Source organism: Mercenaria mercenaria, chromosome 12 (genome assembly GCF_021730395.1).
Source record: "Mercenaria mercenaria strain notata chromosome 12, MADL_Memer_1, whole genome shotgun sequence".
Taxonomy (NCBI): Eukaryota; Metazoa; Mollusca; class Bivalvia; order Venerida; family Veneridae; genus Mercenaria; species Mercenaria mercenaria.
In genome coordinates, this window is record NC_069372.1 from 55,417,468 (window position 1) to 55,434,031 (window position 16,564).

General features: G+C 34.3%; 1 protein-coding gene across 1 annotated transcript; it reads right to left on the reverse strand.

The window, feature by feature from the left end:
- Positions 1 to 15,440: 15,440 nt before the first annotated feature.
- On the reverse strand, positions 15,441 to 16,184 carry LOC128547577 (uncharacterized). Its single transcript, XM_053520586.1, has one exon. It carries the CDS (start codon positions 16,182 to 16,184, stop codon positions 15,441 to 15,443), a length of 744 nt encoding a protein of 247 aa, XP_053376561.1.
- Between the last annotated feature and the right edge of the window lie 380 nt (positions 16,185 to 16,564).

The following is a 16,564-nucleotide window of genomic DNA, read 5'->3' on the forward strand; positions in this document are numbered from 1 at the left end:
TCTAGATCGATTTTGGACACATTATTGAGTCCTGTTGTTATTATCAAACGATTGTTTAAGTGAAAATAAAGCTACTAGATATTTAAAATGAAATCCAAAAAGCTGAGTAGAGCCGAAAGGTCCTTAAAACTGAAAGGACCGTTTTTCAATTCGGATGGTTTCTAATAAGACGAGCGTGATACATATATATTTATAGAAGAGCTAAATTGTGTTTATAAAAATAGACGTCGCATCTGTGAATTTATATTGTAATGCGAAATAGGTGAACCATAAAGATCATATACAATTTTGACTCTCCTTCCGTTTTGAGAATGTTTGATCAATTTGAGTGATGTACTAAATACAGAAGACTTCGTCATCCTCATTCATTTGCTGTCCTGCTGCGATTCAAATTCCAGCTTGGGAAAATTTCCTGTTAACTTCTTTAATGAAAACGTACATATAAATAGATTTTGCGTTGGAAAAGTAAAATGATACTGTTTTTTTCCGCAGTATCTGTGAGAGTCATCTTCTTCTAAAATAATAAAACTAGATTGCATAAAAATTTAAGTGCTGTTTTTTACTACAAAGATTGTAGGAACTATAACGTTCCTTTTCGCCAGAAACATTTCTTCCCGGATTGTATAATTAAAGTACAAAGAGTACGACAGCACAATGATTTGCTTTATTTTAAAAACATATAAAAATACAAAGATAATTTGTTGAAAAAATATTTTGGCAACGGAAAACTGAGTAGGTGTCATTTTTAGAGTAATACCAAACATAATTTCTTGCAGTACTATTTTTTGGGTTTGTTTCCGGTTTAACAACAATACTTTAGTTATGTAACGGCAGGCAGTTAACGTAACTAGTGTTTCTGGATTCTATACCGCAAACCGCAAGTAACTTTCAACTTTCTCCACATATATGAATCAGAGATGGATGACGAATGATTTCAGACACAATGTCTTTTATCAAATCGTCACGGAGAACATAATGCCTAGCCCGAGGATCGAACTCACGGCCCCATGAAGTAGCTAAATGGGTGGGCTTTTCTGTACTTGTTCCTTTATAGGCAATAACAGTGCTAATGCGAAAATGCTTGAGCTGGTGGCACTGCAAATAAATCACCCTTTACAACTGACTATCTTCAGAAAGTCTGACGTCTCCGGAAAGTCTGAAAATCTACTTCATCTCTCCAAAAGGTTCTCACGTATGCATTCTACTGAAGCATATTTACAAATTACAGGTTCTGATAGACGGATTGCGGACATGGGTCACAATGTGACAATATATGAGAGCGCTTCAGCTGTGTACAGGGAATACTCAGAGTCGAGGACCAAATAACAGCTAATTGTGATTATAGAAAACATGGGAACCAGATGGATATTAACCACAAATACCAATTCCAAAAGCCATACATCAATCCATAAAATTTCCTGGCAGCTACAGTGCTGTGCCAAAACGTTACAATCAAATTACTAAGAAAAATACATTTGCAATTATCTTTGTATTCTGAAGTGCATTACAGAAAAAAAACGTAAACGTGCACCGCAATATGGACCTAATACCCTTTTAATAGTCTTTCCTCTGTACAAAGGGACCTGTTTGATAAATAAACACGTTTTTGCTTTGAAAGTATTACGTTTGTTTCTTTCATTGGATTAATAATATCATGATCGCATTTTGTGGTTTAGACAACGGCAAATAGGATACCCATTCCAGTGAGAGTGTTATTGAAACTTGAAAGCAAATTAAGCAGTAAAAAAGATATTCAGACTGCTATGACTTTATATCATTTTACGGTTCGGTGCGTATGACATAATGCTCATACCCCCGTAGCACAGTCATCCATTCATGGTGCTTAATTTAATGTCGGATTAATAGTAAGGAATTTACGTCGTCAAATGATCATAGCATTGTATAATGCTGCCACTTACAGAAATGTACAATATAGGAACAGTCCGCGCTTCCTCTAATGATGTAACTATAAACAGCTCACACGATCCTGACCTTTTGACCTGGAATATATTACGGACATACAATTTAAGGCAAGGCAGCAATTTTTCATAGCTTGAAAAATTTAATCCCAAACGCAGTCAAGCAAACACTTCTGAACAAACTTGAAAAAGGTCCATATTATGTTGTTACCGATCAAGTCTGGAGAACATCCATCAAGTCGACTACACTATCAACAAATTCAACTTTTAAATTTGAAGTGCCAGACACATCGATTATCAGCTAATGATTTGTTGCAGCAGTACGGTAAAATATATCTAGAATCTGTTTTCATTTTTCTATTTGTTAGTTCACAAAATGGCTAGTTTACAATTAATGATGTCATAAATAAGACCTTTAATTGTGTCGGTGTTTCGAACAAATTCAATGTTTTTTGCCTTGAAACAGTGAAACGACAAAACTTCATTCAGCCTTCTAGCTTAGCGTGCATTATATTTAAGATGAGGGAGTAAAATTGTTTACGTAATATTTCAACTTATCTTATCAAACACGTCACGTACCAACATTGAGCACTTGCTGAAACACTTAATTTTCAAGTGTCTGTTACTTGTAATGATAAAGCACTTATACTTCATTGATTAAAATAATCAATCGAAATCCTTAAGCAATGTGGTTTCAAGTCTATACAATGTACATACGCAAAATTCTCATTGATGCGCTTTAAGTGTAGACTCTATGCCTTTCTCGATCCATGTAATGATTTTTTTCCCTATCATTCTACTGCATAAGCTTTTACTGAGCCCTATAAACTATAGAAATTGAAAATATCGCCATTTATAGCTATGGTACAGGAGGAATGCCCTAAAATGATTATGTTACCACTGCCAATACTTACATACTACTAACGTCTTTGCAACGTAATTTTTCAGAATTTACTCATTTTTCATGGAAAGTAATGATCGTGATAGTTCCATCCAGAGAATGTTGAATTGCTTATAATACATTGCAGAGAGTCATTACCTATCAGCTACCTTAAAATGTTGTAATTCAACCACTACCTTAAAATGTTGTAATTTCGTTTGATGACAATGACTTTTTGTGTTACATTATTTGCAGCAAAGTACTCTTAAACAGTAAGAGAAATGCTTCAAAATGACTAAAGCATAAGAAACACTTTCAAAATGATGAATGTAACCAGTCTAGCTACGTTGTTACAAAAACGAGATACCAATTTAACTTTTTTTATAAATTTCTCATTGTTGGATATAAACATTTTACATTTTAACATATAAATTTTGCGTTAACCACTGTATCATCATTGGGAACAATAAATAACTTTGGCTAAAACATCAAAACTTAATAACGTTTAATTCCGTAAAATTTCTTTAATGGAATTTAAGCATTATTGTACTTTATTTTCATGCACTACTAAACTTTCTACCAGGGCCTCACTACAACTTATAAAATAACTGTCAGTGTAAGCTATGAGAAAAGTGTGCATGTTCTATATTGAATACAAAGAGATTTAAACAAATGTAGGTCATATTTAGCCTGCCTGATCAGTTGTTGGTAAAAGGACCTATTTGATTTTTTTTTCACTTTTGACCAATGTTTTATGTTGGCTTTAGTTTATTGGTCAATTCAGAGTTGTTCCAATTAAATTTTCTTGGGTAGGTACCATCTCTACAATATCTGATTAGAGCTTTATTTTCATCAATTTCTATATATGCTTTTTTGTCTATTATGTACTCTCAAGTTTCAACGGAAGTCACGGGATATTGCTGTATCACTTTGATTATTATCACATTCTTTTTTTGTAAGTTGTTATATTTTGATAAGCATGATATTCCTCGGCATAACTATACAAACGTGTTTCGACAAATGGCTAAAATTTGAACTAAATAGGCATATGTGATAACAAACCCTCCTATCAATAACTTTTGTCATTTTGTGTATAACTGATGTATGATTGGAGAACTCGTACCGTCAAAACTAGACATGTCACGTTCCCACTACTCTTCTGTCCCCAAAACAAACACTCCAACTATTACCTAAGATCCTCTTGTTTTGATAAAGCTGTGTGAAGTGTGATAAGTCTCATACAAATTCGCTACTGTTATGAATAACTGAAAACGTGATACAATGATTTAACAGAAATTACAAGTCTTGTTTAAGAAAATAAGGAAACATTAAATATATTGCAGGGAGCTTTTGTCATGATTTTTATTAATTGCAAATGCCGAAAAGTGATTTATTTAGAAAGTAAATGATAACTGAATACTCATAATTGCTACGGAAGTATGGGATGTTCTGCCTCGGCTGGGCGTGGGCAAACGAGCAATACAGCTGCATGTGAATTTCAAAACGGGTCTGATAGTGTACTGCAATGTGAAAAATGTAAATGTGATGCAGAAAATGTGTTTTACTGCAAACAGTGTCAACAGACCATATGCTCAGCCTGTTGCGTACATTTAGACACAAAGCATGCTAAAGTAACACAGCAACCTGTTACGGGAAAGGAACAATATAAAAATGGTCAAGTAGAGAATCGGTTTTATGAATGTATCATACACACACAAGAAACACATGCACTGCCGATAAATTCGAGCAAAGCGTTTCAAAAGAAAGTTCGATGTGGAACTGTTGTACAAAATGGAGATGTCGCATTTCTCTGTCAAATAAGCTATCAAGGCAACAAATTCTGCAATTGTTGCACAGAAACTTTTAAATGGAAACTATGTTATCTACACGACAAGGCATCATATATGATCACGAAGAGGAAACACAATATCGATAAATCCCGCATATTTCCTGGAGATATATGTTATGTAGAAAAAAGGCGGAAAATCTATCTAACATTGCCGTGTAAACGAATGGTTTACAATCGACCCGTTGGAAAAAACTTTCACGAAGCATTTAGCACTCCTCTAGGTGAATGCTTTGGAATCACAGCATTTACTGGTGGATTAGCGTTGTCAATAAAAATCCCGACAAACCTAAATATTGCAAAGTGGCAAATTCAGTTTGTTGATTTCAAAGGAAAAGTTTCACAGCGGATTCAAACTGATTCCAAAGGAAGGGCGATATTTACAGAACCCTTGGTTTTAACCTCTAACAAGGAGAGAAATATTCTATTTGTATCCAATTATGGGAAGAGTTCGGTGTTTGCTTTTGCAGCAAATGGAGATTTACTGTTTGATTACCACGGAATCAATGTTGTCGACCCGCTAGGAATCGCAGCAGACATGTACAATAACATTTATGTTGCTTGTAGGAAGACTGTTATCCAGATAGACGCCGGCGGTGCTAAGTCTACAAAACTGCTAGACGGCGAAGATAAGATTGCTAGTGTGTGCATGGACTTTCAAACAAATACTCTGTTTTTGATATCAGAGTTTGGAAATGTGTCTTCTTTTGAGTTTGAGTAGGTGAAGAGGACTTTGGTCAATGCAGCCTGTTAAAAATCCTTTTGAATCTATATTCCATATTCTAGACTGATTAGTTAATAAATAAAAGTTGCCATGTCTCTTTATAATGTAATGTTCTGCTAAAGATGGAAAACATAATAATTTGTTGTATGACATAGAATATGTTCACCGATTGAAATGAGCTATTCTATTCAAATTTGGCCTGCACATTACATATGATAACTAACCCTTTACGGTTACGTTTCTGCAAATTATCTATGGTTTTATAAACAGGAAACATTTTGATCTCAGCTTTAGTAAAGTGTACATATTTTAGATAAACGGATTGATACTTGAAGTTGGTACGTTGACATTTCCCTCTGTTGGAAATAAGAATTTAAAAACAATGGGAACATTTCGAACTGCCCAGCTACTTCAATGCCCCAAAAAACATATTTAAGGGGGAATGGTACTTTGTCAAAATTTAAGACTTGCTAATAGTCGTATATACCAAAATAAACTTGAAGATATTTCAAATTTGTATCATCATCTTTTAGAGCGATAAACATGCGTATGACGTTACCATGACGTCGCAAACATGACCCGTTTTCGCGCTTTTTACGTCCGTTAATGGTAGCACTAAAATGGTATAAAACTCGATACTACAAACGTATTGTTGGCGTCAATGCATTAGATTATATATCAAACGACAGAATAAAGCCATTTCTTAGTGATCATTAACATGAAAAGGTATTTTCTATCCGAATTTTCGAAGGAGGTGCGAAAACAGACTTTTGGTTGTTTAAGAAAATTCAGGAAAAAAATCGATTCTGATCCATTTTGCAAAAAAATGGCCCGTGGAATTTTTGCCAAATTTTTGTATGTAAAAATTCATTATGTTGTTAATGGCTGTGCCAAAATAGAAAAAAGTTCACCGAAGTGTTTTTCTAGTACAACCGTTTAAATTAGAGCATTGTGACGCAATAAACAGCGTCGCTTAAGACATGACGTAAGCACGTGAATATTTACATTATTAGCCTTATTTTTAAACCAGTGGCTGCAAGATGGTGCTCTCCATACATATGTGGAACTATGCTTTCTAGCGCCTGTATTAATTCAGCTTCTCCTTTTTGCTTGTTTTGATTGACAGCGTATGTGAATTTTTTATGATGATTTCACTTTTTCGGTTAATGATGGACAGGCTCGACTAATCTTTTCAAGTTTATTTTCTACGATCCGTTTTGTATGTGCTGGATCTGAAAATTTTACAATGTCAGAATTGACTTTCTCCCTTGTTTATTTCGTTGCTGCAGAGTCATCGTCCTCTATAATATGTTTGTACATCAGTCCAGAATTGCTTGCCTCTTTATGCAATTGAGCACGAATATCGGGCTCCATAGCTTTTACAGAATTGCTCCAATTTTTTGGAATCTATGAAGTTGACCATATTTAATTGTTTTCGTGTAAACTTTGATAAGTTTTCACACAGTTATTGTTACTTTCAAACATTACATATGTTGCAACAATATTTGTTACTTATTTATAAACTTACTGAAAACTGAAACTGAAACTGGAAACTGAAACTGGTTTATTTGCTTAAACGCCTATTTCTACATTTAAAACATATTCAATGGCGTTTTACAATACAAGTTGAAATAAAATATTAAATATAAAATATTTTAAATAAGATTAATTAAAACGAATCAAAATAGCAATTATTAATTTAAAGTCAATGATAATACTATATTTTAAAATATTACTAACATACAATTATCACAGACAAACATTAAATTTCTATCACTGTCACCAGCATCACTGTTTAAAACTCAGTCAAAACTTAGAATAATGCAAAGTAGTCTCTGAAGAAAAACGTTTTCAACTTTTTCCTAAAGCAGTCAATTGAAGAACTTTGTCTGATGTTTGAACCCATATAATAAAACAGTTATTGACTGTTAAGCCATCGGATATGATGTGATATTCAACGGAGGAGGACAATATTGACCTTTTCCAGTGAATACCATAGCATATCCAATGGCTCAAGGGTCAATAATAATATAATTTTCAAAACGAAATTAACATAAATAATTGACAGAAAACTCAATAAAATTATTGCTCTTTTTCACTCAAACATTTAGAAAATTCCTATTTTTATATAGCAGTCATAGAAAATTATCACTCACACGGGTGTGTTAAATTTGCATATATATCATTTTTGTATGTGTATTTATTTTATGTAATAAGGTGCTTTGAAACAAACATATTATTTTGATGGCAAATTTATATTTATAGATAGATTTATTGATAATATTTCTTTAGTACTAATATTTACGAGATTATCTCATTTTTGTTTTCATGCAAAAATATAGCCAAGGGAGACAAACAGATACTGTTATTTACATTTTTATTACAGAAACACAACCTAAAGTATAGATTTGTACCAGCATCGTGTTGACTTGTAAGGAAATTATCAGTAGCGCGGTACGGTGACCTCGGAAAAGGGCGCATAACATGCGAGATTGTCGGCTTATATGGAAATTCCAAATGAATTCATATTATTGTTTGTTTTGATTGATAGAATCCTGTTTTACGGCCCTTTCAGTATTTCAGTTATGTCAGGCAGGTAGACAAGCTTACTGCCGCTCATTGGCTGTTTTTTTTTTATTAAAAATATAAGCATTCTTAATTTATTAAGACTTATTATACAGCCATTCTATTCAAACTTATTCTTTCTAAAATACGTGTAAAATAAAAGCTCAGTACATAATCCAGGATCGGGAACGGATTTAGCATCTTTTTGAGTGATCGTTCTCTAGTGTATACTGCTAGTTTCTATTTGGACCAACATTGCAAACTTTAATATATTTTTTATTGAATTTTAGGAAAGACAATATTGTGAAACAAGCCGCGAAACAAACGGCATCTGGACGAACATTCATCTTTTCTATATCGTTATGTCGTCATGTAAACGGAAGGGGCACCTGTCCGTGATGGCATGTTTAAAACTCATAATTTAGCCGTTTCTGTTCAGGCTTTTTTCCCCGCCCTGTGCAACAAATAACAAATAACATAAATATTTAAATGAAATGAGCCGCGCCTTGTGAAAATCAACATACGGTGGCTTTGCAGTCTGGTCAGGATCCATGCTGTTCGCTAACGGTTTCTTATATTGCAATAGGCTTTAAAAGCGAACAAAATAGATCCTGACAAGACTGCGCAAGCTGGTCTGGATCAAAGCTAGTCGCAAAGCCACTATGTTGGTTTTTTCATGGCGCGGCTCAAATAACATATGTTAAAACAGTAGAACGGTAACTATTGACGTGTAATATTTGCAAACAGTACGCGGCGGAATCTTAAAATTCATACGTAACATTCGAATTTTAAAATTCCGTTGTACTGCTTGCAAACAAAAATAGCGTATATATATAAACTGTCAACTTTTAGGACTGCCTACGTGGTCTGATTCACTGAGATATCTCACTGATGGAGGACTGTAAGTTCGAGCCCCGCTACCGAACATGGCTCTTTATGTGAGAACACTTGGTAGTTTGTGTCGGAAGTTAGGGGTTTAGTACTGGTCGTTCCCAGGAACAATGTTTAAGGAAACTACCCGCCATACTGTTGAAACGAGCGTAAAAACTTGATTCAGAAAATTAATCAACTTTTTTAACAGTCTTATTACTGTAGTACTTACTTAAATTCTATAAATCTGCCTTTAATTGTATCATTAATACAATTTAAACGAAATTAACATTCGGATAGAACTGTGCGGAAATGTTTGTATTTTAATTATCCCATGCTTACCTAGTGCAGCTGCAACGTTAATTAAATAGGGGTTCCGTAAAATGCCATAGCATTTTAGATTTTACATTTTAAAATGTAGTACACTATATAGACCATACTTAGTTTCGGAAAATAGGTTCTTTTCCAGTAAAGTCTTTGTTTTGAGTTTAACGCCATTTTTTCAACAGTTTTTCAGTCATATAACGGCGGGCTGTTAACCTAACCAGTTTTCCTGGATTCTGTACCAGTACAAACCTGTTCTCCGCAAGTAACTGCCAACTTCCCCACATGAATCAGAGGTGGAAGACTAATGATATCAGACACAGTGTCGTTCATCAAATAGTCACGGAGAACCAATCTGACTAAAGTACTTGATCTTCTAAACGAAGATCTGAGAACGACCCATTCGTCTTCTGTATATTTTGGATTTCCATTATTGCTATTTTTATTTTATCCAATCAGACGACGATTGTCAAAGGATAAGAAAAATATGCGGTTATTCCAGGACTCGAACCCGGGACCCCTCGCTTACAAAGCAAGTGGCCTACCGACTGAGCTAGCCGGCTATCTGATACATAACGACATAAGAATTGTAAATATCAAAAGTCAATGCTACATGTAGATTTGCAAGATGTTGTAAGCTAGGCTCTGATTGGCTAGCGAAAGAGCCGTCAGAACGAGGCAATGAATAGGTCGTTTTCAGATCCTATGCGTAGCGTAATATAGGAGATGTACTTTAGTCAGATTGACGGAGAACATACGCCCCGTCCGAGGATCGAACTAGCGACCCCGAGATCCGTAGACCAACGCTCTTACCTATTGAGCTAAGCGGGCGGGCTTCAGTAAAGTCTTTTTCCGCATATTTTGCAACCATTGTCAAATACATTACCAAAATATGCATAATTGACGATTCTTCTATTTTGCTTTTCTCCGTTTTATTATTACTCCCGACACTCCGTTTCTTCAAAAACTTAACTTTTTTAGCCTGTCCGTATTTATCGCGACTTATTTTAGAGAGCAGCTGAGTTTGAAAAAGGTGCATGAAGTGGCTATTGAAATGAACATCAAGAACTTCTAGTAATTTAAAAGATACGCACTTTTCAACGAAAATATTTTGGAATACTGCATGTTATGAAATGTGTAATATTTTTACGATTAGATTGAAATATTTAATTCATGTCTCATAACTGCTTGTTTATAGGTTTCCAGGTAGAATTATGACAAGCCATTTAAAATAAACACATGCAACGTTACATAACGATTACATGTCTTTTAACGACGCTGCAGTAGTCAAGTTCAAACGGTTTTACTACAAAAACGCTTCGGTGAACTTTTTTCTATTTTGGCATAGATATTAACAACATAATGAATTTTCACATATAAAAATTTGGCAAAAATTCCACGGGCCAATTTTTTGCAAAATGGATCAGAATCGATTTTCTTCCTGAATTTTCTTAAACAACCAAATGTCTGTTTTCGAACCTCCTTCGAAAATTCAGATAGAAAATACCTGTTCATGTTAATAATCACTAAGAAATTGCTTTATTCTGTCGTTTGATATATAATCTAATGCATTGACGCCAACAATACGCTTGTAGTATCGAGTTTTATACTATTTTAGTGCTACCATTAACGGACGTAAAAAGCGCGAAAACGGGTCATGTTTGCGACGTCATGGTAACGTCACACGCATGTTTATTGCTCTAAAAGATGATGATATCAATTGGAAATATCTTCAAGTTTATTTTGGTATATAAGACAATCAGCAAATCTTAAATTTTGACAAAGTACCATTCCCCCTTAAATTATTATGATTATTATTATTATTATTATTATACCAGATTTATATAGCGCCCTTTTCATGATCAATTTCACGTTCAAAGGCGCCTTACATAGTTCAAATGCAGCCACACAGGGCGCATAATTCATCCTCTACTAGTACAGACACAGAGCGACCTGACCAGAGGGACAGAGTGAGACAAAGCCCCCATGACAGAGAGATCAGAAATCAGATACAGGCTTGTCCGGCTAACTTAGCCTAGCTTGTTGCGAATAGACAGCCTGGTTCTTTAACGTGCCCAGTGTATAGCACTAATACACACAAGGATTGCCTGGGTTCCTGACCAGTACGCCTCTGGTTGGGTGGGAAACACTGAAAAGCGTTTCTGAAAATTCCCGAGTAGCTGCCGGGGATCGAACCCCCGACCTCAGGATTGGAAGGCCAGTGTGCAAACCACTGAGCTATTTCAGTTTAGGGAAATTTTGATGAAGTTGTTATAGAGAGTGTTTGCCTTATGAGAGGGCTGCCTGGAGAGGTTGTACTGTAGTTGCAAGTTATAGGTATAAGTAAACAGTTCTTTAACATTATACAAACTACAACTGTTCCTAATAATTTTGCAAAATATAAATGCATATAGCGGCATGTTAAATAAATTAATCCCTGTGATCAAATTTAGTGCCAATAATCATTCAAATGAATTATGATTTGTGTTTTAAACGACTGTACCAAAATTGCCAATCAACGAAACAACGGTGCTGCACAGGAACTCACTCCCGTAGAAGAAACATGTACCGTGGCAAATGCAAAGCTGTTCTCCGAACATAGGATGTCAGATTATTCATATTTCTACGTTAAATATTTCGAACTAAATTTGATAATTGTAAAAGTTTACTATAAACCTCTCTAAAACATGGTATTTTAAACCGATACTTTGTAACTTTTACGAAACAAAGAGTGTTGTCTACCCGAAGCCTAGCGTATAACTGATTTTCAACACACCAAAATCGAGACAACAGTTCTTCTCTAAGCTAAGTAACGCGGAGAACTTTAAAGTCCTGATCCTATTGTCTCACACCAGGTACAGACATCATGCTTATGCTACAGTTACACTGGCGGGGGTAGATTCCAAGCTTTCGCCTGAAGATATCGATGTAGCGATACAGAGATAAATGTCAGCCGAACTAAGGAGTCTGTTCTTGAACTTTTAACTGTTATTTTTCTAGAATTAGGAAACAAAGTTATGCACAAATGTTAGGCTCGTCAGCTTAATAATACACACATCTTCACACGAATGACAGGTTCCTTGAGGTTTTAAAGGAGGTAGTGCAATCAGAACTGGAAGAATTTCTGTTTGTTCTGATGAGGCCGTATTCTACTTAAGGCATATATGTATGTTGCAGGAATTATTACTTGACCTCGTGTCACGTTTTAAGACAATGTTGAGATAAGAATTGTAAACAAGCTTTTAATGCTATATAAAATGCCTTTCTAAACTATTTGTAGACCAAAGACAATAATTGTGTAGTCTGTTTCCAGTGGATATCCCTTACAGTATTAGATACCTGATAGAAATGGTTGAAAACGGACATTTGCTTGGCATATTCTTCAAGATGACATTGTTTCACACTGTGTTGCAATTTTTAAATAATGTTTACCGTCACTCTGTGTCGTTATATATTTTTATAAGTTTTGTGTAATTTATGATATTTTCTTAAGCTAAAGTAGAGACAAATTTCAAAGTGATGACCATTGTCCAAAATGTTTTCATTATACCATTAATTTTGATGAAAGAAACAACAGTTATTAGTAAATCTGTCACTATCATTATTTTCCAAGTTGTCTCAAGTAAACAGATTTAATGTGACAGAATTTTAACTACAACATTGAAAAGTTAAGACCGAGTCCTGTGGGACTGTATAATATTTTGTCACTTCATTCAAAAATAAGATGGGACAAAAGTAAAACCTACCTATATTTCTTTCACAGTATTTAATCTAAAGAAGTATGGCAAAATTTTACCACAAGTAACTCAGTATTTTTAAAGATGTCTGACTTTGTCCCCTTCTGTTTCAGGGGTTAATTAAATTTGAACAGCAAGAAATATCTATTCAAATAAAAAAAAATCAATTTTGTACAAAAAAATCAATAATAAGTCTTGACAAAAAAGTAAAATCTTACTAGGAAAAAAAGGAATTAAGAAAAAAATTCCAGTGGGGCTTGAACCTATGCCCCATTGAAAAGCCAAAAGCAGTTTTAGCAGGAATTGAATACTCTTCAAAAGGAGGTGCACTATTAGGTATGTTATCCATCAAGTATTGTCTAGTCTTAAAACCAGGAAACTCAATTTCTTTTATTCAGAATAATTATACAATTCATTGAACATACAAATGTATATGTATGTTTGTGAAGTGTGGTTAAATGTAAATTGAAGTTCTCTGTATTTTCTGATTGTCAATATAATCCTTAGCAACATAAGAAATTTGTCAATATCCAATTATATCAATTCACTAGTTCTTGCTGACCTGACTGTTACGTCATAAAATTTAATCTAGCTGGCTTTTGCTGTCTTTGGAATTTACTATCTACCTGGTCGCCACTTCTAAGATGCTGGTCGTTTCATATAAAGCTGATGCTATAACATTGACGGTTGCTACAAGAACTAAGAGTTTTGAGATGAATTTAGCTGATTCCTTGCAAATTTCTCAGGTTCTCAAATTCTCAGATTATCCATGTTTCCAAGGAATCACTTGCAGATTTATTTTATAAGCGTACCACTACATGTAAAATGTGTTATTGTTGTTTTATGTGTTTTACTTTATAATGGTTTGGGCGATAGAATAATATCACGCAAAAAAGCAGAAATTTATTATAAAATCACCTCCATTTAATATTCAATAATCTATATTGTATTATGGTTGGTCATTCATACCTTTAAGAAACAGTATTTAAGAACATAACTTGAAAACAAAATACTGAAAGGTTTTGCATGAAGATGTGCGGAAAACAAGGGCAATAACTCTTTAAAACAGGAGTTATAACAGTTTTTTTATACGAATCTATTTTCGTTTTTATACTAATTTATTGTCACGTTTAATTGCAACGATAGAACGAGAGAATGGACGCCAGTTTCCCGTTTTATGCTGAAATGAAAGCAAAACCGGTATAGTATCATTTTTCACACCACTGAAGATCGAACCCACAGCATCCCGCACTCGAAGTAGACGCTTTACCATTAGGCTATCAATGCGGATTTCGCGGTTGCAAATAATAATAACGGGTATCAAAACGTCAAATACATTAATTATATATTAATAAGAAAATACAAACTGTAATATTTGAAATGTTTCCTAATAGAAGTATTATAGAAAAAAATCTAACTTTCCATTACTTTAAAGTAACTAAATAATCTGAATCAACACATATCGAATAAATCTATTAAACAATGTCTGATAACTGTATAACAATTATATGATAAGTTTTAAAAAAGTAAATTTATTATATCTGTGGACTCTATTGGTCAGGATGAGGGTTAAAGTTTCAGAAGGCTGTGAATTTTATGTTGAAACTGATACAACAGCCGTAATTACATAACGGAAAATGTGGCAGCAACATTTAAACAAAGGCATTATGGGCCTTTTATATCTAACCAAAGTATATACATGATAAAAGTATTTAAGTTAAACTGTTCCCTTCTTCCTGCAGAATGTTGTCATTTATAAATGGTTTTATTCTAAATGCATTATACCAAATAGACATAACCAAAGTCCGTTGTTTAATATGACACAAATGTCGATATATTTCACTTGCTTGACATAAAACATTTGAAATTATTGTCAACATGGTCAGTGATGTTTGTGATGTTTATTCATTTTCATCATAATTGTCAAAAATGATTTTTTTTAAATGTTTCGAAACAATTGTCACTTGTCGCACTTTACTTTCTTTATATATCTTTCACGTGTATCACCTGTCGGGCCTAAATCATAACAGAATCACTGGTTGGATCTTTTTATTTGATTTAAGAAATAATGTATAGAAAACTGTGTTTTGGAGTTATCAGTACACTAAAACGTGAAAAATGCTGGTGACATAAAACCGATTTTGAGTGAATAAATTTAAGCAAAACACGATTTTGCTATACAGTATTTATAATATAGTAGCACACTTTCCTCGGCGCAACAAAAGCAGTGATTTCACAAGGATATATGAATAAGAATTATGCATATTGAAAATATGGAAATTTTCAAGAACAGGGGTTAATTGTCCTCTGAACTGAGTTGAACAGTCTAGACAGTTTTTCATCAAGCTGTAAAGCTTGTCATCAGAAATAAGACTGACGAAATATGACTTGCATGTTTATACCTAGGAATTAAAAATGTTTCACTAGTCAACTGATGATAAGCAACTACTATTTATAATTATGTTATATTTACACTTAGTAAAAATCCATTGCAATGCTAGGTAGATGTGAAGCTTTGAGAACGTGAAATATAGGTGGATTAAATCAACATGTTACACAAAAGTACAACTGCTTTTCATGCTGGAACTTCGCAGATAAACGGATACGCTGTTGTGCATGGATGATTGAACCAAAGGAATTGTTGGTTAGTTACTGTCCTATACCCAGTCAACATCAAACATAAGCTACTGGCACCAGTGTTGGGATAGCCGCTGTACCAGTGTACGTAGCCGATCTTAGATCCGTAAGTATACTCCCATTGAGAAGTCAAATTCTTACGCCAGCCATCGATATGTAAATTTTCTTTCTCGTCGTCTGCAATCAGTATAGTTTTAACGGCTTCGTACTTAGAATCCGAGTCAATGTTGACTAGAAACGCTCCGTCATCCTTGCACACTCGAACCGCGTCATCACGAGATTTCTTTGTGGTGTAATGTTTCATGCAGAACCCATCTGCCGTCATGTTGTAATCCGTGGGACAAATACCTTCACAAACGCCAGTTTGTGCCTCCGGTACGCCATAATTTCTTGACCTATCCAACGCACATTTTCTGGTTCGGTTTCTAGTCGAAAAGAAATCAATACTCGTGGCGCTGCAAGTTGTCCATTCGGACCAAGCTGTACACAAATGATGATTTTCAATCACCTTTCCTATAATCGTAAGTAATGGTTTGTTCATTTTTCTTCCAAGTGCAATCAGCATTTGCGCATCGAGATCTTTCCCGGCAGTTCCATGATTGCTTTTCATAACATTGCTACACTTCAGTCCCACAAATGACTGTAAGATAACAATAAATGTAATCGTGTTTAAACATGTCATTTTTCCCAATATTCCAACTTTCATCGTAATGTTTTTAAATCTTATGTGTGAAAATAAATACTTTTAAAGTCGATATATTCACATGAAAACCAAAATTCATTTGGCGCAACTGAAGTGCTTTCAAACTATATATATACACATCTGATTGAATGGATGTGAGAATACTGTTAAACACCGACAACTTGATCGTCAGTAAATTCTTCTGATTGTCTAGCTATTTATTCAGTGCCAAGTTAACGGTGTTAACGGTATATGAAGCGTAAGTTCAATGTCTAAGTACATATGTAAATAATCAGGATCTTAGAACGTTTATCATGAAAAAAGGAATCTCTGACGTATATACAGGTATATAGGTGAAAAAGTGAATATCTGTTTTATCT

What these genes read in the sequence shown, in the direction of transcription:
- LOC128547577 (XM_053520586.1), bottom strand. Translation starts at nt 16,184, where the DNA reads ATGACATGTTTAAACACGATTACATTTATTGTTATCTTACAGTCATTT.